The sequence below is a fragment of the Poromitra crassiceps genome (genome assembly GCF_964638095.1).
Source record: "Poromitra crassiceps genome assembly, chromosome: 2".
NCBI lineage: Eukaryota > Metazoa > Chordata > Actinopteri > Beryciformes > Melamphaidae > Poromitra > Poromitra crassiceps.
Window position 1 is genome coordinate 103,742,983 of NC_139624.1, and position 25,504 is coordinate 103,768,486.

General features: G+C 43.9%; 1 protein-coding gene across 1 annotated transcript in view; it reads right to left on the reverse strand.

Moving 5' to 3' along the window:
- gpr158a (G protein-coupled receptor 158a) overlaps positions 1–25,504 on the reverse strand; it is a gene marked incomplete at both ends in the record, with an annotated part of 152,102 nt that overhangs the window by 35,494 nt on the left and 91,104 nt on the right. Inside the window, 6 exons of the mRNA XM_083631880.1 lie at positions 4,376–6,343; positions 7,170–7,316; positions 7,655–7,760; positions 12,228–12,366; positions 16,391–16,629; positions 18,477–18,586. Coding sequence (XP_083488006.1) covers positions 4,376–6,343; positions 7,170–7,316; positions 7,655–7,760; positions 12,228–12,366; positions 16,391–16,629; positions 18,477–18,586 — 2,709 coding nt within the window. The remainder of the gene's footprint in view (positions 1–4,375; positions 6,344–7,169; positions 7,317–7,654; positions 7,761–12,227; positions 12,367–16,390; positions 16,630–18,476; positions 18,587–25,504) is intronic.

Sequence of the window (25,504 nt, forward strand, 5' to 3'; positions counted from 1 at the left end):
GGTCCTACTAATTTCTTGAATTCATGCAGAAGCCACAAGAGCAAGATTTACGACGTTACAGCGTTGAGTAGTAGTAGTAGTAGTACTAGTAGTAGTAATAGTAGTAGAAGGCCTAGTATTTGCCATTGGGTGACTTGGTTTGGTCACAAGAGAAGTCAGGTTTAAATCAAAGGAAGCTAGCCAACATAACACACCATGATAAAAATCCAGTCGGTGGACGCGGAGCTACAGGACACAGTATTGTCTATGTCAAGACCGGACAATAACAATGGTCTCGATTTGCACATGGTAGAAACTTTCACTGACAAATTGATGATAATGCTGAAATACAATGTTAACTTCCAGGGAAAGACACAGATTTTTATGTATACACAATTCAATACATAGCTATGAGTTGACCAAACTGAGGGATGCTACGGCAAGCACATAATTTGAAATTATGCAAACCAATAAATAAATACGGCTGTTGTGCAAAATCATGAACTACATTATTTATTTTATAGTGTACTGTAATGGTGGGATATTGTACTGTACTGTATTGCATTGTTTTCTGGTCTGCTGTAATCATGTTTCTTTGCTGCTCCATCCCACTGTTTTTCTTCTGGAAGTATACCAGGTGTGATGACCCTCCCACTCTCCCTGGCCCCGTCTTAGAGGAGCCAGGTGGTTGGCGTCGTTAGGCTGATTGGGTGCACCTGGGCTCGGTGTGCTCCTTGGGCTTTAAAAGCCTGCAAACCATAGACCCTTGTCACGGGGGCCATTTTGTGTCGAAAAGGCAGGGTAAACACAGGTGCAAGAAAAACACTAATGAGGGTTTCCAACTTCCATGATTGGAATTTGGAAACCCTCATTAGGGTTGCACCTGTGTTTATTCTGCCTTTTCGACACAAAATGGGGCCCGTGACAAGGGTCTATTCAGTGTCTTGATCTCCCTCCTCACTGATGCATCTTTTACTAGAAATCTCACGTGCTATGCGCACTCGATTCCTGGGCTCGCGGCCACGCCCGCCCTGCAGCTCGCCCACGGCGTGTCGCATACGCAGCTCGCCCGCTACGCTCCCTTGCCTGCTCTATGACATCACTGATGAGATAATCACAGCTGACATCACTGATGACATTATCACTGATGACATCATCACTGAACTTATAGCCTCAGCCCGGGAGGATGACATCACTGATGAAATCATCACTGATGAAATCACATCATTAGGTAATTAGGGCAATCACCTAATTAAAAAATCTGGCTCCGTCAGGTCACCCGCACTGGTGCTCTTTACACCCCCTGACATTTTCAGCCCGATCACACGCACAAATGTTACGTGTCATGGCATAGCTGTGGCCGGCATGGACATTTACAGAGAAACAAACATTAAGGGTTTCCAACCCTCATTAATATTTTGCTTGCACCTGTGTTTACCCTGCTTTTTCAACACAAAATGGCCGCTGTGAAAAAGGTCCATTGGGCTGAAGGTCTTCTTAAGCCCAAGACTGGGCCCAGGTGCACCCAATCAGCCTAATGACCTCAACACCATGCTCTGCTGCAAGACAGGACCAGGAGAGTGGGAGAGTCATCACAAAAGTGTGTGAAAACTAACAACAACAACAACAACAACAAATCATTTAGGAGCAACAAAACAACCCCATCTTCGTCTGTCGTTTGTTGAAAATAATCTAACTTACAATTTTGCACTGTATTACATATGTTTCACTACAACAGAGCTTTTATGAGCTCAGTATCATAATAGAACAAGCCCAATAATCAGTAACATCATTATCAAAATCATAATCATTTCACACAAAGGCCTCCTTGTTTAAAACAGTTTCCTATATGGTTCTGTTTATATCTTAGTGTGGACAATTCATCACTAAAGGGCAGTAAAATATATTCGGCAGTGATTCAAATCCGGCCCTTTATAATGAAGTCAGCTTCTGTAATAAAAACAAAACAAGAAAGGCCTTTTGAAACGGTGGTTGTGGTTTGTGATAGTGGGGGTCAGGATTCCCTCTGTAGTGGGAGCCAGAACGCACCATCCCAATGCATGTGATGGATGCTACCTAACATCTGGCTCATAAATATCATATGGGTCCATCAAAGCATTACCATCAATCCCCACGCGGTGACAGTTCTTCTCAGACACCGTTCCCACAGGAGCTCATAAAACACAAGAGGTGATGACAAATCTCACGCTCCGAGGCCGATAGTGCGCATTTTGAAATATTGTGGACGAGCCCCACAGGTCAGCGGCAGATGTAATTTCTCAGTGGGTGGAGGCAGAAACAAGACGTAGCATCTAAATCATGTTTATCGAGTCTGGCTGTAGAAGCGCGTTGGGTATGTTAAGCTAAATCTGATGAAATACAGACCATGCGATAAGAACGCCTACAAATATGATCAGTCATTGGCTTGTTTTTAAGATGTTTTTTTTTAGCTGTGTTTAACCAAATTGTTTCAAATGAAGACTTGGTATGATTCAGATTGACATTGATTTTTATCACAATTAATAAACTCCTACAGAGCTAGACATTTTGTGAGGAGGAATCTGACAGCAATTACAGATAATAATCATTATCAGTGACAACATTCAATGATGCTATGTATTTCTCACAAGAGACTGTAAAATGGATGCTATATTGATACATACTTTTCCTCACACAACTGCAATTCTTGTCAGGTGTTACACAAATTATTATTTTTAATATTAGTGCAAGTTAGGCTAATATACTTTTTGCTGAGCAACAATTTTCTTCTTTAATCCCAGGGTGGAGATGATGCGATGACATTTTAGACATTTTGATACAAAATACTGAAGTGGTGTCAGATTATTAATTGATAATCAGATTATTAAGGCTAATTATCTAATTATAGGCAGAATTAGTTGAATTTGGAACATCATGCATTACAATATTATACAAGTGTACCTTTAATTCAGAAATACACAGAGAAAAGTAATGGCAGTAGAATGCTTATTTTAATCCCTCTCAAAACTTGAAGCAGCATTTTGCATCATCTTTTTTAAGGAGAGGCTCACCTTTAACATTGTTATTGTTTCTTGAGGCTGTGGGAATGTAAAGACGGCTAACAGAGGAGAGAAAGCCCTGCTGGGACATCTCTCTCTGGGCATTGCATTGCACTTTTACAAGGCAAGATACAAATCCATGTTGGATTCAGGAACAAAGCTGGTGCAAATGGCTGCCTCAGGATTTTAAAAGGAGCTAGCCTTTTTATACAGAGTATGTATGCTCATCAATTGTGACACACATTCAGGCGTTATGCTGCTCTCATATAGTTTTTTACCGCCCTGAACGAGCTTTTGAAAATATGAACGCAGAAAAGGCTGAACCACTGGCATTTAGAGAGTGAAAGAAAATAACATTAAACATTTGTCAACACATTAATTGTGTTAGTTGACAAACCAGGAGGGTCCCACTACTCTCGTTTACGTGGCTGTGCATGCTGTTTATATAATTCACCTCCACAGAGTGCTGGAGGAGAAGCTGCTTGCTTCACCCCAGACTTGAGACTGATACAAGACAATTCTAGTTAGTTAGTTAGGCACATACAGTAATACATCTCTGCAGACTTGGAAGCATTTGACTCTGCTGAGGACTACAGTTAAAGAAGTCTCAAAATAAAATCTCAGCATTTCACACATCTACGTATAGTCGATGTGTGAGATCCTGCGTGATGTCATGCCATGAGGTTGAAAATGAGGACGGGATGTACGAGAGGAACTCGTCATCTTTATGAGTTGGCTAAAGTGCTATAGACTGATTCCCTCACACAGCGCATTGGCTTGACACAATCTAAATAAATTAAGTTCCTTCTCTGAAGATTCCCTTACTCTTTGGCGTTTGCTCTTTTGTACTTCAACTTACAATTCATGCTTATGCTTCTCATACACATCAATAGTTTTCTTTACACTTCATTTTCATAATGTCATATCCTATTCCAAGGTGTGATGATGCTAATGTAGTTGCAAAATAAATAAATTAATGAATAAATACATTCAGAATGATAAATGATGACTGAATATAGAACATGATAAATGCAGATTTTCAACATTGCACATGAATTGAAAAGGCTGAATTAGAAGTTGCATAATTAGAGGCTAAGATCTATCTTTAGGATTTCTCTGTAATAATCTGGAATGCTCATCTTGATGTTTTGTTTTTGTACATTTTACTTATTTTGAAAAGAGACAAAACTGGAACAAAACCTTGGAAAGGAAGGCAACTTGTGGAACTTGATCAACTTTTTCTTCAAGTCACCGTACTAATAGTAAAAGGTAATAGGCTATTTCACGATTTTAAGGTGGGAAAAGAGTATACAACAAGAACTATCATTTCAGTTGTCCATTTAGGTTGAGTGTCATGCCTTTTTGTCTGATGTGCTAGCCTCAAAATCCCATGGACAGACTTCAGCTTTGGCTGCTCCAACATTAGCACTTTTCCTTTTTTCTACCACCAGCACTTCCTGAGGACTCTCTACATCCCAGGGGCAAACATCTGCCTTTTTGGCACCACTTACAACCCCTCCTTTGGGATTTGGATTGCTTTGTTTGACTGCAGAAGCACTCGTGCCTGTTTTGTCTGTACCTTTTTTATGTGATGGATCCTCAAAATCCCATGGACAGACTTCAGTCGGCTTTGCTTTGGCTGCTCCAACATTAGCACTTTTCCTTTTTTCTACCACCGGCACCTCCTGAGGACTCTCTACATCCCAGGGGCAAACCTCAGCCATTTTTTGATGGCTTGCATGTTTCTCTGAAGATTTAACCTTGCCCTTGGCTTTTGTTCTACTTTTCTCATCGTCAATGTCTTTTGACTTCTCTCTCTCCTTCTGAACTGTCCTTGTGGAAGGTGAGCCCTTCTTTTTCGAAGGCGATTCCTTGGTTTTGGAAACCCGAGAGGGACTAGGTGTTCTCTCAGAATTTGGAGATACGGAAGTGCTGTCGTACTCCCATGGACATACGTCAGCTTTTGAAATCTGTGGTTGGAGTGAGCCTCCTGATTTGGGGTGCTCTGAAGGGGTACTTCTCCTTTTCCCATCCACTGGAGAGCTGCCCTTTTGCTGTGTCGTATCTGGTGAGGGAGCCAGCTCTGTTGTCTTTGTTGTGGCCTCTTCAAAGTCCCATGGACAAACATCAACACGATGCCTTTTGGAACTCTCTGTAGAATGAGGCTGGGGGGTCTTAGCAGGTTGGCTTGCCTGACTGGACAGTTGCTGCTTTGAGCCTTCTCCCTGACTGGCTCGACTCTCACTTCCATCTTCCCATGCACAAATCTCTGCCCGGTCAGCGGCTGTCCTCTGAATTTCTTTAGAATTCCTAGCACTCGACGGAGATTGATCGGAAGCTTTCTGCTTCTGAGGTTTGACGCCCTTGGTGCCGCTTCCATGAACTGTCGTGGTTTCCTTTGGTGCGATGGATACGTGCTTGTGGACCTTGTTATCAGAGGGAGTCGGGATATCCTCCACTTCCCAGGGACACACTTCTGACAGATCGTAGAGCTCCTTCCCCTTTGCTGACTCCGAGCAGATAGACGGCTGGCTCCCGCTCACCTGCTGTTTCATGATCCCACCTTTAGCTGCACTCTGCTTGTATTCAACTGACTGACTGATAATCATCTTGGGGTGGCATTCCTCCTCTGGCTCTGCACTGGCCTTTGTGTCCTTACTCTTTGGCTGACTCTTCTTATTGCTCTCCTCCACACTCTGGGTCTTTCCTGTCAAGCCCAAAGTCTTCTCTTTGGCACTGGCAATGACACTGAGGGACTTCTGCAGCATGGAGGTTCTTGGATGAAGTGGTTTCTTGTCTGCGGTGAGGTTATGGGCACTTGCTGACTTGCAGACTAAGGGGACTGACTCGGTAGATTCACTGGTGGCATCTATCTTGTCGTTGGACTTCTTCTTGACCAGTTTCTTGCCCATGAGGGCGTCCAGGAGGGAGCCTTCAGCTGTGGCCACCTCCATCATGTCTGTTGCCGAGCTGGTAGAGTCTTCACTCTGGTCGCGGACGTGGTCGTAGCTACTGTGGGACTTCTTCAGAGAGAAAACCTTGTTCTTCATTGTCTCCTCTTTCACTGGCTTTCCCGGGTGAGTCGGATCAAAGGGGTTCTTCCTCAACACACAGATGCTGTTGCGATTGCTGCCGTGCTCCCCTGGCTCCTTGTCGTCACGGCTGCACTGCCGATGCACCGACTCGGGAATCTCAGTGATGCGCCTCATCAGTGAGCGGCCCAGGCCCTTCTTGGAGCTCCGCTTCTTCTGGAGGTGAGGATTGTTGGCCAACATCTTCTTCCGCTTGTAAACCTCCAACTGGGAGTAGAGTTTTTTAAGCTCCTCCTGCACATTTGCCAAAAATGTGAGGGCAAAAAAGCAAAGTGATTACTGACCTATTTAGAACATATACCGGTATCTGTATTTCAAAATGTTTGAAAAGTGTTTAAAAATATGTGATTTCTACTCAAGACACAGTGGTAAAAACAAAAGCGGATGTTCTATTGCACAGAAAACATGCAGTACATATTCATGGCACGTGACTACAAACAGCTGTTAAATGATGCACTACAGTATATGACATGCGTGTTGACAGAAACGGAAAGACAGGACGGTCTTGGACAGCATTAAATAAGAAAACGGAGTGTGTTTTAATGTTAGGTCTGAAACAGCCTCAAAGCGTTGGTCCTGAATTGATTGTATTTCTGCCTGTGTGCCCATTTGGTACAGTGACTGCTCTCAAGCAGCAGGATATCATCTGATCTGATCAAACTCATCTGATCATCTATCTATCATCTGATCATATCATCTGATCATATCATCTGATCATATCATCTGATCATATCATCTGATCATATCAAACTCTCTCGTAAATAGGCTTGGAGTGGACCTATCGTGCCCACATGTTTGGTAGAGAGACTTCTTCAGCTCTAACAGACAAACAGAAAGCTCTGCTCACGTTGGTACGTTTTTCCCAAAGACTGTCGCAAGACCTTACGCCACAGCCATTAATAGAACTGAGATGGCCCATTTCGTCTGGTGTCTGCAATAAAAAACTGCCATGGCTCAGTATGTTTGCTATAGTCAGAGGACAAGGATTCAAAAGGCATCACCAGGTTATACGATGGAAATGGAATTGAGTGAGGGAAAGGTAAAAGTAAACAATGCTTACCCGAATGTCCTCAGGGTCCAGACTGTGTTCACTCCATGCTGACGTTATACTGCTGTTGAGATATGACCCGGAACGACCCATGTCCAGCTCATCCTCATAGGCCTCAGAGGCTATGTCATCTCTCATATGGGTGCCAGCAAAGAAGAACTGAAGGGTGGCACAAAAGAAAGACCAAGATGCTTGTTGAGCTGCTTCATGAACTGTGATGTCTTCAGCAAACAACAGTGGAGCTGACTGAAATCCGATCAAGTGAATAATTCACCCAGTGATATAGCTTTAAGGCTCAAATAACGAGGACAGCCCAATGTTGTTGCAAATTGTATGGGATGAATAAACATTTAATACATCAAACTAAATTAAATGTCAAACTTTTTCCATAATACATTGTAAAAAATAAAACCACAGACTACGTATTTTCTATAGCTTTTCATATTCCACGGGATCAGTGTAGAGAAGCAAAGTAGCATGTGAATTGGGACATTTACCTTAGGGACGAGCAGCAGCCCCAAAGTCACTGTTAGAGTTAAATGGGTGTGAGTGAAGAACAGCAGCAGCATCCAGTCTGGATGGAGCTCAGGAGCCAGAGTGAACCTGTTGAGACATAAAGGGAGGAGAGAGAACACAGAGAGAGAGAGAACAGAGAGAGAGAGAGAGAGAACAGAGAGAGAGAGAGAGAGTGAGAGTTTGAATGAATCAAAATACAAGTACAACAGGAGGGGCATCCATATTCCATATTTAGCTAATGCTAATCAAATGGGTGCAGATAGCTAGCCTGGTAAACCAGCCCAACACGTGAACTCACATTTAATTTGGTTCTGCGAGACTGTCTGGCCCCAAGGCCTGGGAGGGTGTTAAGCAGAAGCTGCAAAGCGGAAGAGCCAATCAGCGACTGTGATTGACAGCGCAAGTTGGCCAATCAGGAACGCCACTAGCACTGCACTAACAAAACAATAATGGCCGCCTCCCTGCTTGTCCACCTCGAGGAGTAATGTCAGCGTTTGTCTAGTTTAAACAGCCATAAAGTGCAGTTATTGCAGAAATAGACTCAATAACAACAATTAAACAAGTACAGGAGTATCACCGCAACCGCTGAGTTTCTCGAGAATGTTTTTGCCATTCTCCCGAGTGGATTTGGGTTTGATTGGATCTGACGCTGATTGGCTGAAGGAGTTGTCTGTCAAGGCAACTACGCCCGCCCATGCTCCCGCCCCTGCTAAGGACTGGGTGAAGAGTTGGGGCCAGACCGTCACGCAGAACCAAATGAAATGTGAGTTCACGTGACGGGCTGGTTTACCAGGCTAGCAGATAGGATCACTGTTGACTTTGCTATGTATAATATTCTGCAGGGTCATTAATGCTGCTCAGCCTTTCCACATTTCACTGACAACTGTATATTCTATATTGAATATCAATACTAGGGACTGGATATTGTTTAAAAAGTTATGATAAATAGGCCAATATGACCCAGATGCTTGCAAGTATAAACCCTGATAACTTGAGTTATTACTGTTTTCACTGTTATACTACCTCCTACTGTATGTACGTGTGTATATGCGTATATACATGTATACGGTATGTTTATGTATGTATATTATTATTCTTTCATTTTATTTATTTTATTTTATTTTACTGTCTTATTTTATGTATTTTTGTTTCTGGTGGAATGGGACTGGGTTGTGGGGAGGCAAATGAGGGTAGATGTGTTGGTTGGGATGTTTCAATGTAAAAAATAAGAAAGAAAATTACACTTGTTATTGTACTGTAACGCCAATGCTCGCTGCTCAAAAATAAATATTATAAAAAAAATAAAAAGTTATGATAGCATACCCTTAAAGTGATACCAACAGTAGAGTACTTCATTCAATACCTTTTTTACCAGCTCCGTCACACTAGCAGAATACCCGTCCCTGTGTGACTGGCCATGTAGTCAGGCCTCGCTCACAGAGTTGGCATGCAGCCTCTCCTCTCTCTCCCCAGAGGGTTGTCACAGTCCACTTCACTGGCTGAGCCAAACTCCGCTCACCTGTGTGCTGCTCCTCTCAGGAGCTCTCATGCTGCTGAACTTGTATTGAGGCATTTTGGCCACTAATGAGCCATTTTTGGCCATTTAGTCAGCCCTATTTACCTAATTTAAAAATCCGGCTCAGTTTTATCACCCACAGGGGTGCTCTTTATACTTCCTGAAAGATTCAGCCCGATCGCATGTAAAATGGCATAGTTGTGGCCGGACACAATTCTGCTCACAGACAGACATTCTTATTATAAGACGATAGGATATACCGTTGACTTCACCACCCCAGACTGTATGGGTTGTATAGGGGTAGTGGGCCAATCACACGTCGCATTAAATCGAAGAATGCTTGCGGTGATTGGCTGCAAGCAAAACCATACAAATTGATTTTTTTTGAGAGATCTATGCACAAAAAGGATCGAATGCAGGTATTGTTTGACTGGAGAAGTTTCAATACTACTTATTACGTACTTATTTACGTACGTACTGCATTATTTAGTTCGATACCCAGTACCAATACCCAGCCCTAATCAATTCTCACATTTATTTCACTACAACGGAAAAATATTTTGTTAACAAAGACAACCTGAACATCTTAATGAATGCCTAATTGTCAAATTCCAAATCTGTGAAAAAGTGCACACTTACAGTAGAGTATGACTAAATGACGCTATATAATATTCCTATTAGTGTGAAAGAGCTGAATGTAATTTCCTCAAACTGCAGTATCCTCAGACACAGATGGAGCTGGGAAAGACAGAGACAAGACAACATGCTTATCTTAAGCCAAAGTAGATTTATGTGCTGTCTGTCTAGGCATTAACTAACACTCCATTCCACTGCTTGAAGTGGAAGTCATATAATGTTCCACTTGAGTGATTCTTTTGGCAGCGAGGATATTATATTTTCTTCATACATGGAATTGGATTGACAATAAACGGCAATGACCTTGATGTGGTCACTAGATTTGGACTATTTATACATACAGACAGAAATAGGCTCATCCCGCGGCGACATGGAAAATGAGATAATTACTGGTGGAAACAATAATGATGCTAGGAGTCGCTCCAGCCTTTTATTTCAAATGAACTAACAGGCTTTCAGTGCAGTGAAACTTCATGCGCGCTAACGATGTGAAGGCACAATGCTAATTCAACCGCTGGAGAGTCCATATCGCAGCAACTGTCATCTACCAGGCTCATTACATTGTTAAAGTTGGCAAATGGCTAATTAAGGAACAGTTACTGCGGAAATAGCTTAAAGGCAGGAAATAAGGTGAAGGTCCGGCATGTCCCAAAGCTTTGGAGTCCTCCCTCCCTCCTCCCTCTTTTGTAAGGAGGTCAAACTAAGTTTGTGAGCACACGAGGATTTAATAGCCTTGGCACACTGTCTCCACTCAGCCTGCAGCATCTGACTGAAATATTGCCACCGCTCAAATGTCTTCCTCCAGCTATTACAGTCACTTTTCATTTTCTCTCAGCACCCCATTCACACCTGGACCACACTGTAACCTGATTACCATCGCAGCGTTCAAGCAAGTGTGACTTTTAACTGGTCACTGTGGGATCGCATAGCTAGCTTCTGCGAGTAACAGAAATGGTCACCGGATGCCTCTAACAAGCCCAAGCAGCGGTCTCTGGTGGCGGCCACTCCAAATCAACTTGCCACACCAGGCAACTGCACTCCAATTTATGAGGAGAGTTGCTGCAGATGGCAGCCTCACACTGAGTCTGCACTGTAAACCAACACACACAGCCTAACTGTTTAACTGTAAACTCTGCATTCTAGGAACCTATCTGGCTATACATCGGCGACAAGCAGTTTATTGGATGTTAATTTGTAATTGGACTATTGCTGCCAATGATTCCAGCCATTTATGCGATCTAAAAATAACCATAAATCATTCTGACATGGTTAATTGGTAAATAATGTGATGGAGCTGAGCTCTCAATTAGGGAGGCTCCAGCTAGGAATGGTTTTGGCGCTGTCAGCTGAAACATCTAATTTAGAAACTGCTTTGTGCAGCTACTTGACGGGCACAATGGAGGGAGAGGGCGTATCCGAATACAATGAAGACAACCCCCACATGAACAGAGGTGTTGAGCCTGTGCAGCAGCCTGTACCATGGAAATGAGGCAATCTAATGGAGGACATAAACGTCAAAATGAGAGCGGCAGACAGCAAAGAAAGGCCATGATATTAAGTATGTAGCGGTTCACTTAACATGTGGAACACACACACGCACACACAAATACACACACATACACACACACACACACACACACACACACACGAACACACGAACACACACACACACACACACACACACACACACACACACACACACGCTTAATTATGTCAAATGCAGAGACCATCCCTGGACTATTCATTATTTGCTAGTAGCCTAATTCTTAAGGGTGGCTCATTCCCATCTAGAAGGATAACAATGAAGATAACTATAAACTATAAATATATTGGTAAAAATCTATATATGTATATTATGTTGGTAAAGCATTCACACAGCAATCTGTGATCAGTTCCTCAGCAAATGAAACATTGCTGTAGTGAGCTCTAAATTGCTTGTTTAAATATTCTTAGGTCTCTGCATAAAAAAAAATCGCACTGAGATCGAACAAAACAATTTGTTATATGGTGTTTTGGATGTTTCTATAGTTATCGTAGTGGGAACACAGACATTCTTTTTACATTTTTGTTGTTTTTAAGTTATACTCCCATTGCACTTTAAATCTTTCTATAGTTACAGTATAGTTATCTTTATGATTATCGTTGTAAGTGTGAATGGGCCCTAATCATTATAGTTATCCTTCTAGTGATTTGGCTTTGGTGTTTTTTTTATCCTGCTTGGAGTACCAGATGGGTGGGACTTTACTGTACCAGGACCACTCAGATAGTGTCAGGTAAGGTGTCACTCACAGGGAAACATGCCGAATTTACATGTAAATACTTCCTGTGATTGCCTAAACGTAACTTGAGCATCATTTTAGTACACATATCTCAGGCAAAAGCAGCAGTGGGGTTAGTGTTACCTGATGACAGAGAATATAGCTGACAGGACCAGCTCGTTGTGAACGGCGATGGCCATGTAGCGAGGCTCGTGGAACGCCGATGGGACCGTCCTGACAGCGTAACACAGGTACACCGCCCACAGCAGGAAGAGGAACTCGGCTAGAAAGCAAGGGAGCGAGAACCAGCCGGTAAACACAAGGAAAGTACAGGTCAAAGAAGCTATTGATATGCAGTGTGTCAGCTGCGTAGCCGACACACTGAGCCATCTGGGGCTGGTGTTTTGAGTAACAAGTAGGCCAAGATAATTTTTCAAGAAGTGCAGATTTTAAGGTTTCAAATGATGTGTCATACATTGAAATCTGAAAATGGTTTTAGAGGATATGCTACTGTTCACACACCAATCTGTTTTAATCATTCTTTTTTGCCCTCATGGTCGGATAGAATTTGCCATGCCTGGAGTGAAAAGGGGCTGGTCTCCATCAGTGACCTGTATATTGATGGCCAATTTGCATCTTTTGATCTTCTGAAGAGAGAATTTGAGTTGCCCCAAACGCATCTTTATATATATACAAGCTAGACATTATGTCTGATCCAAGATTCACAATTTTGAAGTTCTCCCGCAGATGAACAGGCTTTTTTTGAGGTTTTGTTAACCCCTCCCAACTCCAGGCATCTTATTTCTAGGTTTGTGTGTTTGTTCGATGATTGCATTAACTCATTGAGTGCCAGCCACTTTTGGAGAACGGACGCTCCCAGTGCCAGAGTTTCAGAGTGTTTTCAGTGATTTCTCGAGGCCCACAGAATATTGTGTGATATTACTATGTAAACACCGAACACGCACAAAGAACGAGGAGACTCTCTTCTATCATCTGCAAAAAAAAGTTTATTGATCCCATTTTCCGTTCTTTAGTTATGAGCCGGAGAAGATAGCTTGATTTAACCAAAAACAGCAATTTTTTTCTAGAAGCTGAGATAATGAGCCTTTTGTGAAATTAAACATTCAAGCACATCATTGACTCTGAAGCTAATATTTTCTGATATAATGACACCTCAAAAATAATTTCCTTCAATAAAAGAGTGAAAACAAAGGAATTTTGTTTGGCCAAATAATATTTTTTAGCTGCAACCAGCAGCGCTGGCCCCTGCATGCGCAGACCCTACACCTTCTTGCTGGTCTTGATTTACTGCTGGTGGGCATCAGACAGCCTATTCTAGCTTGTTTGCTCTCTATGCATCGAGCCTGCTGCCTGGGTCTGTGTGTACTGTCAATGGTTGTATGCTGTAGTGCCCTGCGTGCCCCACCCCCCTCCTCCTCCTCCTCCTCCTCCGTGGTGGGAGGAGTGTCTCTGCTGCGGTTTGCTCTGAGTTTGATCTGCACTGAAAAGTGCGCTGCATCCCCCCGCTTTTTTACAGCGTGTCGCCAGCTGAGAATAATGTAACTTTTCAGAAAGACGCTGGTGTCGCCGTGTCGGCAACTAAATCATATGGATGGGCTATCGCAGCGGACACGGATGGGGCTCAATTGTGGGAGCAGATTGGCTGCTGCAGGCACAGCTAACGTTACAGTGTGCTTCATGCATATGGATGCATACGGATGCGATGCGATTTCCGTTTCCACAACGACTTCTTCTTTGTTTTTTACTCCACTTTCTCTCATCTGGACAGCACTGTCGCCACCTAATGGATCTGTAAAATAGGTTATAGACCTCCAATAGCTACAATATTTGTACAGGAGATGTATCAGGGATTGATCCACGTCCCACCGTCAAAAAAACGCAATTGACGACAATCGTCGTCTTTGGCACTCTACGTTAGTATTTGAAATGACGACAGCTGTCGTCATTGGCACTCAATGAGTTAAATTGCGCCAGTCAGTGTTGCAAGTGGCTGATAATGAGTCTGGGCACTCCGGTGTGAAGAAAACGTATGACCGGCTTCTAAGACATTTCTTTTGGCCTCGTATGAAGAAAGAAGTCTCTGCGTTTGTTAAAACGTGTCATACATGTCAGCTGACTGACAAGCCTAACCAGGTCCTGAAACCAGCACCACTGTGTCCCATTCCTGCCATTAGCCAGCCATTTGAGCACTTGATAATAGACTGTGTGGGCCCTTTGCCACCCTCAAAGTCTGGGGCAGTTTATTTGTTAAGAGAGATGGATGAGAGGATCAGAGAGGTGTGGCAGGAGGAACTCGTGTGGATCTGTCTGAAATCATATGGGACAGGAGTCTGTCTGTGGTCCAGCTCTGCTCAGTTAATAGCAGACATCAACTGATCCAATTTAAAGTTGCTCACCGTCTTCATTACTCCAAGCATAGGTTACACAAGATATATCCTTCTGTCTCACCACTATGTGATAGGTGTCGGGTGTCGGAGGGCACACTGTCCCATGCTTTTTGGTTTTGCCCTTCACTATCAGGATTCTGGGCTAAAATATTTGACTGGTACTCTAAGGCCTACAAAATAACCTTCCAACTGGAGGCGGAACTCGCCATCTTCGGCTGCTCGGAGTCCTCTTTGCTCCTCCCAATGGCCATGCAGCAATCTCTGACACAGGGAATGACTGTTGCCAAGAAACTAATTCTGAAGGAATGGAAGTCCTCCTCTCCACCTTCTTTTCAGCTGTGGCTGACAGACATGGTCTCAATTATACATACTGTATGTAGAGACTCAGGTTCCAGAGGACCAATTCATTGAGGACATTTTTAGTTATCTGGGACCCGTTCCTGATTTATTTTGATGAGGATAAAAACGATAACTGACACAGTCAGACAAGCATTTGACACGACTGGTAGCACCACTTTGAAGCATTGTAATGCTGAATGTATGTATATATGTATTTTGTTTTCTCTCTTTCTCTCTTCTTTATTCCTGTTCTTTTTTCTTCTTCTTTTTTTTATGTTCTGAAAACGTAAAATAAAATATTGGGGGGGGGAAAGAAGAGGATATGCTAAATTTTGAATGTTTGTACTACTACAAGCTTGGTTTGCCCTGAACAAGCTTAGTTTGCTAACAATTTATTTAGTGATCCTAAAACTTATATTGAGTTACTTAAATTGCATATAACTTATATTGCATATAACTTATATTGCGTATAGCTTATATTGCGTATAACATATATTGCGTAGCCTAATATGAAAAAAGAAAGGGGAATTTCTTTCTTCAAAAAACAACCTTTTATCTTGACTAGAAATATCGCGCTAATTTCTAGCGCCGTTCTGACCATGCGCAGTTGAGCAACTGTGTGCCGCCGCAGCACGGAACCCCCGGTCGCCTTATTATAGTAGTGAGATTTGTCCGATTTCACGGTTGCCTACTTGCTACCCTTTCAGTAGACCACATCACATTGTGCAGCACTGACAGCCGCCGGCCGGCCGGCCGGCTCACGGTTCGGCGCTCTGATGGACGTCAGTACTAAAGATTGTACAGCACAGGTATACAGAAAAACGGTGTCCAATAAAAGCTATGGAACTCATTTGTAACAGTCACGGTTGTATCCTCTGGCCCGCCAGATGACAGATGATTGCAGATGGAGTTGTTGCAGGCCCTTCAAACGTTTAATAAATCCCCACACACCTCCATGGCAACCCTATGTAACCCCATGTGTTTCCCGGACAGCCGCCGGCTCCACGGCAATAAATGCGCCGCTTTCCCCATGAAAATCTGTCACCGTTATTTTGACATTTAAATGCCGCTTGAACTGAGGGACTGTCAGGTTTGATGGAACTCTGTGTGCTCCTCACAGCAGGATGGACACTATGCAGTAGATGCTACAGTATGGTCACATGGAACTCTGTGTGCTCCTCACAGCAGGATGGACACTATGCAGTAGATGCTACAGTATGGTCACACAGAACACATATTATTCAACGGGTGAGGGCCGTTGAGGGCATGTAAAGATCAAGATATCAAAAAATGACTGGCAAGCGAGAGCGCGACCTACACTACCAATCAAAGACATTTTGATCCAAAGGCTTATGCTTAGACGCTTTAGTGTTTCTTAGACAAAGTGACTTTAAAGAATCTAAAATATAAGATACTTTTGATTTGTTTAACACTTTTTTGGCCACTGCATTATTCCATTCATCAGTGTTTGTTTTGACTATTATTCTAAAATGTGGAGAATAGTAAGTAGCAGTAGTGTATATAAATCTGTCACCCTATGGAGGTGGTAACAGGGCCTACCGACAGCCATCATGTAGTCCCAGCGGTCCAGCAGGCACATGCTGAACTGAAGGCCGCGGGGCGTGTATCCCACGTCGATGAGGGCCAGCTTCCTGTCTAGGTTGTGGCAGACGGCGGAGGTCCAGGCCACCAGGAACCAGACGACGATCAGCAGGATAATGGCCAGTAGACGCAGCACCCGCCAGCTGGTCATGTAGGGGATCCTCTGGGCCGTGCGCGACAAGAACACCTTCAGGACCCTATGGTGGGGTTAAAGGAGGAGGAGAAGAAGAAGACGAAGATTTACTATTTACTATTTACTGTATACTGTACTGCAGTGGTTCCCAATCTTGGGGTCGCGTGGAATTGAAATGGGGTCACCTGGGGAAAAAAAATAGTTAAAATTCTGAGTTCAATATCAGAAATCTGAAAAAAAAAAAAAAAAAAAATCAGTATTCCGAGGGGAAAAAATGTGAATTGTGAGAACGTTGGTGCAAAATGGTGAGTCTAGAAAGAAGCCCTCGCCCTTTGATTCTGAGAGACTGATGCCAAAATCGGATGTTTTAGACCGTTGAAAATGTAGATATCAGTGTGCTATCACAGTGTGTTAATGTGTCTCCTTTATAATGCAACACAGCAGAGAGTTTAACATCTTAAATGCAACGTAATGAAGAGCAGTTATTCTTTCAACTTGCAGACAAATACGGAGACTGTAAAACTGTGATCAAACACATGGCCAGCCATTAGGCCCCGCCCCTATGAAAAATGTATCCGTGCCATTATGTTGACCTCTAAGCGTTTACCTCGCTCACACTCGCACTACCACATCTGGTCATGTGATATTTATCTTGCCTTAGTTAGTTTATATTCATTTTATTTCATTTTATCATTTTATCTTTTTATTTTTTTTACCCTTTACTGTGGTTTTAATGTTTTTAGTTTAAGTAACTATGGTTTTATGATGGTTTTGGTTTGAAATGCGGTTTTGGAATTGTGCAATACTTGAAGTGCAATATTGAATACTGAAGTGCAATACGTGGTTAGGTAGAGTTGTTAACTCGTAGCCCAGGCTGCATCATGTCTGACTATGTTGTCCTCTTGTTTACGCGCTGTTTGTCTTCAGATGTACTGTACTGTCTTAGATTGATAGGTTTTCTTTTATATCAGACACAGGTTTGTGTTCCTACCTGACATGTTTCGACGGTAATACTTCCGTCTTCTTCAGAGGTGTCACTAGATGGTGTGTGACGTGTCTTAAAATATAAACGTGATATAAAAGAAAACCTATCAATCTAAGTAAAGTATAGACACTATGAACCTTTTTGGATTGTACTGTACTGTCTGTTACGTTTGTCACGCCCTATTGCTGCTGTACAAATGCCTAAGACAAATTTCCCTATGGGACAATAAAGTTAAACTCAAACTCAAACTCAAACTCAAACTAACCACCTTCATCAGCATCTAGATTACACTTTTTGTTTTGACAGATCTGCCTGACAAAAAGCCCCACAGATGAACAATTTCAAGTGCATTGCTTTGCACCTTAAATACTCCTGTCTCATTATCAGCTATTCAGGCTGGCTGGCTAACCCCCCCTCTCCTCCTCCCCTCACTGTATCCTACAGCCATCCTCTCCCAGGTCGTCCCCTTCCTCCGCTCTCACACACATTCATCTCTCTGGTTCTGCCAGCCATCGTTCGATACCATGATATATATGGAGACCATTTGAGGGGCCAAAACAGCCCCGTGTTTTCCTAATTACTTTAACTTGTCAATTCTTCACCACGCTTAACGAGGCAGTGAATCCGCCCCTAAACATGTACAGTAGCGTGGGGCCCGGTGATGAAGTAGCCGAGAAACATGCTGCCTCAACACTTCATACAGTAAGGCTCTTTTACAGCGCAAGGAATTAAGGCGTAAGACGTAGTGTAATTGCATTTAAAGAGGTTACTGTAATCCGATAGGAGTTTCCTGGGATGGCTAACAATGCTGGATAAATGGGTATGTGCAGTTGTTTGTGCTGCGTGTGCTGCGTGTGTGTGTGTGTGTGTGTGTGTGTGTGTGTGTGTGTGTGTGTGTGTGTGTGTGTGAGAGAGAGAATCATTACCTATACAACTTGAGAGTCAGTGTTCCATAGACGGTAGCAAAACCTAGCAGTCGAACCCATCTCAGCAGGATACAGCGGAATACACTTGGCTGGAAATAGAGAATCACAACCTGCAAAAGGAAGAGAGTGTGCGTAAATATTTGTATAATTCTATTTTCTATAATTCACATATAACAGAGAACCAATAACATAGGCTGTCATTGTAAAGAAATTAGATGTTTTACAGAGTGAAAAATAAAAAATACGTAGCCACCCGTCAGTCACTCAATCTTCAGTATTTCTCCACTCCCACAATTCTAGAAATGTTTCCCCTAACACCATCAACAATTTTCCATCCAACTTTCAAAGGGAATTTTAACGCATATATTGAAATGTCACAATCAAAACCATAGACTGTAAAAAGAGATAGACAGAGTGATGTCACATATTGGATTGTGGACTCCCATTTTGAAGCCTCCAGTTTGGCATTTTGGTTGTTGCCATCTTTGTTCTCGCCAATAAAGTCCCGTTTATTGGCGCTAATCATTAGTCCCCCTCGGCGCGCATTGGACTCGTCCTTTTCATCTGAGGAAGTCGCTGTTGCATGTCATGATGCCAAAACAGAAGGAGCCAACTGGGTGGACCAGTACCCTGTACTACGAAGCTAGTTTAACAGATCCGCGATAAGTCCCTTTGATCTGGTTTGACTGAACAGGATCAAAGCTATCTAGTTAACTGATACTACGACGCTGGTTTTCTACTAGGTAAGCGGACCTGGGATCTGCCTGTGCACGCGCACGTTTTTCGCTCGTGCACAGGCGCGCGTCCACGCGAAAGAGGTGCGCTAGCCAATCACATTATGAACAGCTGAGTTGATCCACGCCCACACCCATTTCCACACCCATTTCCTCATTCAGCGCAGCCACAGTGTGATCAGAGATTTTTGCGGATATTTAATGTATCCGCGATTTAATGTCAGAATGAAAATCCGCGTTGGATAGTCTGCTGAAGGGCTGTCTAAAGCAGCAGCTTGTATTCACATCAGTCATTTGATTTACTTTGATCAGCGATTTCTGTCTGATACAGCTGCATTGATACAGGCAGCAGCAACAAATGTAAAAGTGTAATCTCAGTCTATACATTTCCACAATCTGTAAGCCTATTTAGACCATAGATTTAGAAACGCATGGTCAATGAATAATGATCTCTATCACTCATGTGTGTGGTTGCACTGATCGAATAATTCATATATAAAATAGCCTAGTATAAAGCCTAATAGCCTACTATAAAAGAGAAAACTGCTGAACTGAATTGAGACGATGCGGGCATAGTTATCATTGATAAAAACTAGCCTATTTTTGCTCATATATTGGCATACAGCCTACAGGACACAGTTCCAGCTGAAAGATGCAAGAATAGCCTGCATATTTAGTATTGGGGCTATCCCATATTTATCCATCTATATTATATGTATAGGCTTTTCTGGCATGTAGGAGAATATCACCCTCACTCCATTTGAGGGTCCGTTCATGATATGCGCCGCGGTGATTAATAGTGATCATATTTCTCCACGCATCGTTGAGCTGTTAAGACATAAAGTGGTAAGTAGGCTTAATTTAATTATGTAGCCTACAGAGCCACGAATGTTTTGCTTGTTCTATTCTCAGTTGACTGCAATCTATTTTTCATATGGCGATCTTATGAATGGTGAGTGACTGCAGAGAGCCGATATTATATGGGTCTCTCATGGATTTTGATCTTATCCTCTGAAGCTAACCTGGTCGCGACCAGGTTAGCTTTGCAGCGTCAGTTGCCATGGTGATTGAAAGTTAACTTGCTTTGTAGTACGGCTAAACCAGGTTTAAACTCAAACTTACTCGGATAAGGCATTAAACTAGCTTCGTAGTACAGGCTACAGGGCAAAGGGTACTGACAACAGAGAGCTGTCATTGAGAATGAGGCACTCATTCGCTGTGTGGCCTCCCATCAGTCCAGAGAGCATCTGGCACCACACTTTCCTCAAGAGCCCTGGGTGTGAGTGAGTGATCAGCTGAGCAAGTCTGTTGGTTTAATTTGCTTAACTGCCTCCCCCCAACTCAATAAAGCTCACAGTAAGATTCCAGCTCAACCTTATTTGTATGCAATATATTGTGGTGTTGTCTAATTTTACAGGTAGGATGCAGCACTAACACTGCTGGTGTTGCTTAAACTGTATGCTGGATGACAATAGCGTTTGGTTACTATTGGTTATTGAAATATCACAAGAGTCTGAAAGGGTGAAATGATATCAAAGGTTGGAGGTGTAACGGCGTTGTGTAGGTGGTAATTGCAGCAACCCATGTTAAGGGCTTGCCCAGGAGTGGTTACGAACCGCCGACCTTCGGCTTGGGAATCCGACAAGTTAACCACTGCACCAAGAGAGCTAGCTCCCTTGGCAGAGTGGATTAACTTGCCTTTATATTGGGGGAGTGAGTTTAACCAATCCACTCGCTACCACACTGGACTCACGAGGAATCACATCGGTTACAGAGGCATGCACAAAACAAAAGTTTGCATCTCTCATATCCCAATTAAATCAAACCCATCCAACTGAACCGTATTGTTCCACATTCTTTGGCAGTTGAAAGTGGCGATATAACCCATCATGGCGCAGTAAAGTCACAGGGCAAACAGAGTGTCTGAGACCCGCTCCCAGGGGCTCAGTGAGGGGAGCAGAATGTGCCAGAGAAACATGGTTAATGAGCACAGGGTGAGCTGCCCACTCACTGACTCACTGCCTCTCTCTGTCTCAAACACATGAAGTTCTAACGGAAGTTCAGTCAGGAAGACTATCATCTGCACTTTACGCTAATACGCTTCCTCAGTTCACTTGTTATTTCTCCACCCCTTCAAATCTGCTCACATGCTCAAAATAAGCCTGTCAACTTCCGGGCTTCAATAGAATAATCAGCTGTTTGCTTCCTGGTCTCATTTAACCAATAGCAAAGCGTCACATCACCTCTCACCCCGCACACCTCCATTAAGCACATTGCTATGCTATGCACATTGCTATGCTGCTGTCCACTTAAATACGGTATGCTTTTTTCTATTCCATTCAGACTCTCAACTCTTGCTGTCAGTCTCACACCCTCCCCCTCCCCCTCTCCACCCAGTCTTCGCAGACCCATCAGAGTCATCAGATCCTTCAGTCTGAAGAGTCTAATCAGTCTCAGAAGGAGAACCATCACCATCACCACCACCAGTACATTCTACAGGGGGAAATAACTTGCCGCTGCTCTGGGCTGATGCAGCTCTATCTCAATATCTCCCTGTGGTATCTAAGCACCCAAAGACTATTAACAATACCTAGTTCTCATCATACTTTCTGTAATGCATCATTCACTTTGCTATTGTAATAAATATTATTTAATTCATTCACTAGTCTCTCCTGATTGAAATGGCTGTAGGGTTCAGGCCTAAGTGGTGCTGTAATGTCCTTTCTAGTCGTACTTGCAAACAAGTCCAGCAATTAAGCATGGGCGGCATTGGCATAATATAGTACTGTGTGTATTGTATCTGACCAGAGATGTAAGGTTTAATGCAGCCTTTCCCAACCTGTGGGCCGCAAAGGTATTGCAAGTGGGCCACCAAATCATTTGCAAACAATTACAATCTTCATGAAAAAAAAATATTTTTAATGATTAGGTATGAGAATGCATTTCTACATGATACTGATATTTAATTTGTAATAATTTCTGTAATAATGTACTATTGCAGACAGCCCCCCACTTTTAGTTTCTGGTTTATGTGTGGTGCTGATGGTCATTGCAGAGCTGGTTTGCTCGGGGGCATCGGGGTGGGGGCTTTCGAGTGTCAAAGAAGAGGCAGATAGCAGTTGGGTAGAAGCTATCCCTGTGATGCCATGGGAGGTTTCTGGCACTGCAAGTCAAGACATCAGTCTTCTGCCATGGGGGAGGCCCCTTTAGAGTTTATGTCCGGGATGGGTGGGGTCGGCCATCATTTTCTGAGACCGCTTTAGCATCCTGGCAGTGTGTAGGTCCTGAATGGATGGCAGGCTACACCCGACCACCTTTTCAGCTGAGCGGATGATGCGCTGCAGTCTGGAGATCTCCTTGCGGGCAGCATCCAGGCGGTGATGGAGGAGGTGAGGATGGACTCGGCGGTGGAGGTGTAGAAAAGAGCCAATGCTGCCTTTGGCACCTTGAACTTTCTCAGTTGCCGAAGAAAGTACATCCTCTCTTGTGCCTTCTTGGTGAGAGCTTTGATGTTCGACTCCCATTTCAGGTCCTGGGTGATTGTTGAGCCCAGGAAGTGAAAGGACTCCATCCACAGTGTTGACTGGGGAGTCACCCAGGGTGATGGGGGAAGGGGGGGGGGGGTGACCTATGAGGGTGGTGTCATCTGAGAATTTCATGAGCTTGATGGACTGATGGCTGGAGGTACAGCTGTTGGTGTGGGCAGCTCCGGTGCTGATGGTCCGGGTGTCAGTAATATACTTCCCCAGTCTTACGTGCTGCTTCCTGTTCATTAGGGTTAGGAAGTCTGTGGACCATCTGCAGATGGACTCAGGCACAGCCAGCTGGGAGAGCTTCTCATGCAGCAGGCCCAGGATCATGTCAAAGGCTGAGCTAAATTCCACAAACAGGACCCTGGCATAGGTTCCTGTGGTGTCCACGTGCGCGAGAATGTAGTGGAGGGCCATGTTTATTGCTTCATCTACAGACCTGCTCTGTAGGCGAACTGCTGGGGGTCAAGGAGTGGGTCCAAGGTCGATTTTAGGTAGGACAGAACAAGGTGCTTAAAGACATTTAAAGGCATACTATGCAGGATTTTCCTGCATAACACAACAACAACAACAACAACAAAAACAACAACAAAAACTGTATAGACTCATACAAAAGTAATCACTCTCAATCATCATTTATGACACACTAGAAGTATGTGGGGCTGTATTTATCTGCATAGACCCTGCTCTCTGGCTGTATTGCAGTGGTCGGGACGTTTCTGGGCAGCTACCCCCACATGGGGTGTGTAGCCTCCAGCCAACAACACTGCGCAGAGTGTGCAGTCCGTTCACATTCCCAGGTTGTCAGATACAGTATCACCGCTTTGTTGTCACACCCCTCGGCGTCTGATAGCTAGCCTACCGACTTATACACGTATGGAAAGGCACCCTTTAGTGTCTGTGGCGGCGGTATTTGATGACCTGGGAAGATAACGGATTGTTAATTTCTTTTATTTACTTACTACTTATTACTAAATCAAGTCCCCGTCCCCATTTTTCCATCCCAATTGTATTTGACCAATTGCCCCTGTGGTCCCGGTCATTGCTCCACCACCTCTGTCGATCTGGGTAGAGTTGTAGACTAGCACATGCTTCTTCCGATACATGTGCAGTTGCCAGCCACTTCTTTTCACCTGACAGTGAGGAGTTTCACCAGCAGGATGTAGCGTGTGGGAGGATCACACTATTCCTAACCCCCTGGACAGGCGCCCCGACTGACCAGAGGAGGCACTAGCAGACAAGACCAATTGTGCCTGTATGGATGCCCGACCAAGCCGGAGGTAACACGGGGGCTCGAACCTGTGACCCTCATGTTGGTAGGCAGGGAATCTTGCAGACAGGCTGTGTGCTGTCAGTGTGTCTGTTTGACGGACACACACGCTATTCAGAGCAGAGATGCCACAGTGGACTGAAACCCTGCATTTGTCAGTCTACAACATTGGCATGACTCAAGAAAATATCTCATCCTGCGAACGACTTGGCCTTGGGACAAGGAGGGCATCCAGCCATGTTCGCTATAAAGACCTAGAAATGCGTTGAAATAGTGCCCAACAGACAAAACACTGATGGTCTTCCAAAGACATAAAAGGCAACCAACAACAACAACAACAACACCAACAACACAAAAACAACAAACATCTGAGGCAACACAATTATCTGTGTGTTGCAGATGTGCAGTGATTTCCCCTGTGGGATTGTTAATGTTAATCGGATTAGCAGAGGCATTAATACGCTCCCCCAGGCTGCAGTGAAGACGCAGGCATGTGGATATGGTTTGAGTCCGTTAAGGGACATGGAGGCGCCCACGGGACAAAGGCCGGCCCACATCCTCAGCCAACCAAACACAACCCAGCAACTTCTGATTCAAACAAAGGCTCTTGTTCTAATGGACTCAGCTTTGTGATGGGAATGTGATACAGAGCAAATACAGTGAACAGGGTGCGCACAGTGCTCCCTCAAGTTGTATAGGTAATAATTCACACACACACACACACACACACACACACACATGCACGCACGCACACGCGCACACGCACACGCACACGCACACACACACACACACACACACACACACACACACACACACACACACACAGCATCCTTGCTATTCCCCTCTATGACTCAAACAAGTAGGGTTAAGGAAAACATCTAAATAACATCTGAGTTGCTCCTTGATGAGTTAATTTTGTATTTGACAAAATAGTACGGAGAGGCAGAGGAGCTGATAAAGAGATAGCAGGCTGAGGAGAGAGACAGAGGAGCTGATAAAGAGATAGCAGGCTGAGGAGAGAGGTAGATGAGCTGATAAAGATATAGCAGGCTGGGAGAGAGGTAGAGGAGCTGATAAAGAGATAGCAGGCTGAGGAGGCAGAGGAGCTGATAAAGAGATAGCAGGCTGAGGAGAGAGGTAGATGAGCTGATAAAGATATAGCAGGCTGGGAGAGAGGTAGAGGAGCTGATAAAGAGATAGCAGGCTGAGGAGGCAGAGGAGCTGATAAAGAGATAGCAGGCTGAGGAGAGAGGCAGAGGAGCTGATAAAGATATAGCAGGCTGTGAGAGAGGTAGAGGAGCTGATAAAGAGATAGCAGGCTGAGGAGAGAGGCAGAGGAGCTGATAAAGATATAGCAGGCTGTGAGAGAGGTAGAGGAGCTGATAAAGAGATAGCAGGCTGAGGAGGCAGAGGAGCTGATAAAGAGATAGCAGGCTGAGGAGAGAGGCAGAGGAGCTGATAAAGAGATAGCAGGCTGAGGAGAGAGGCAGAGGA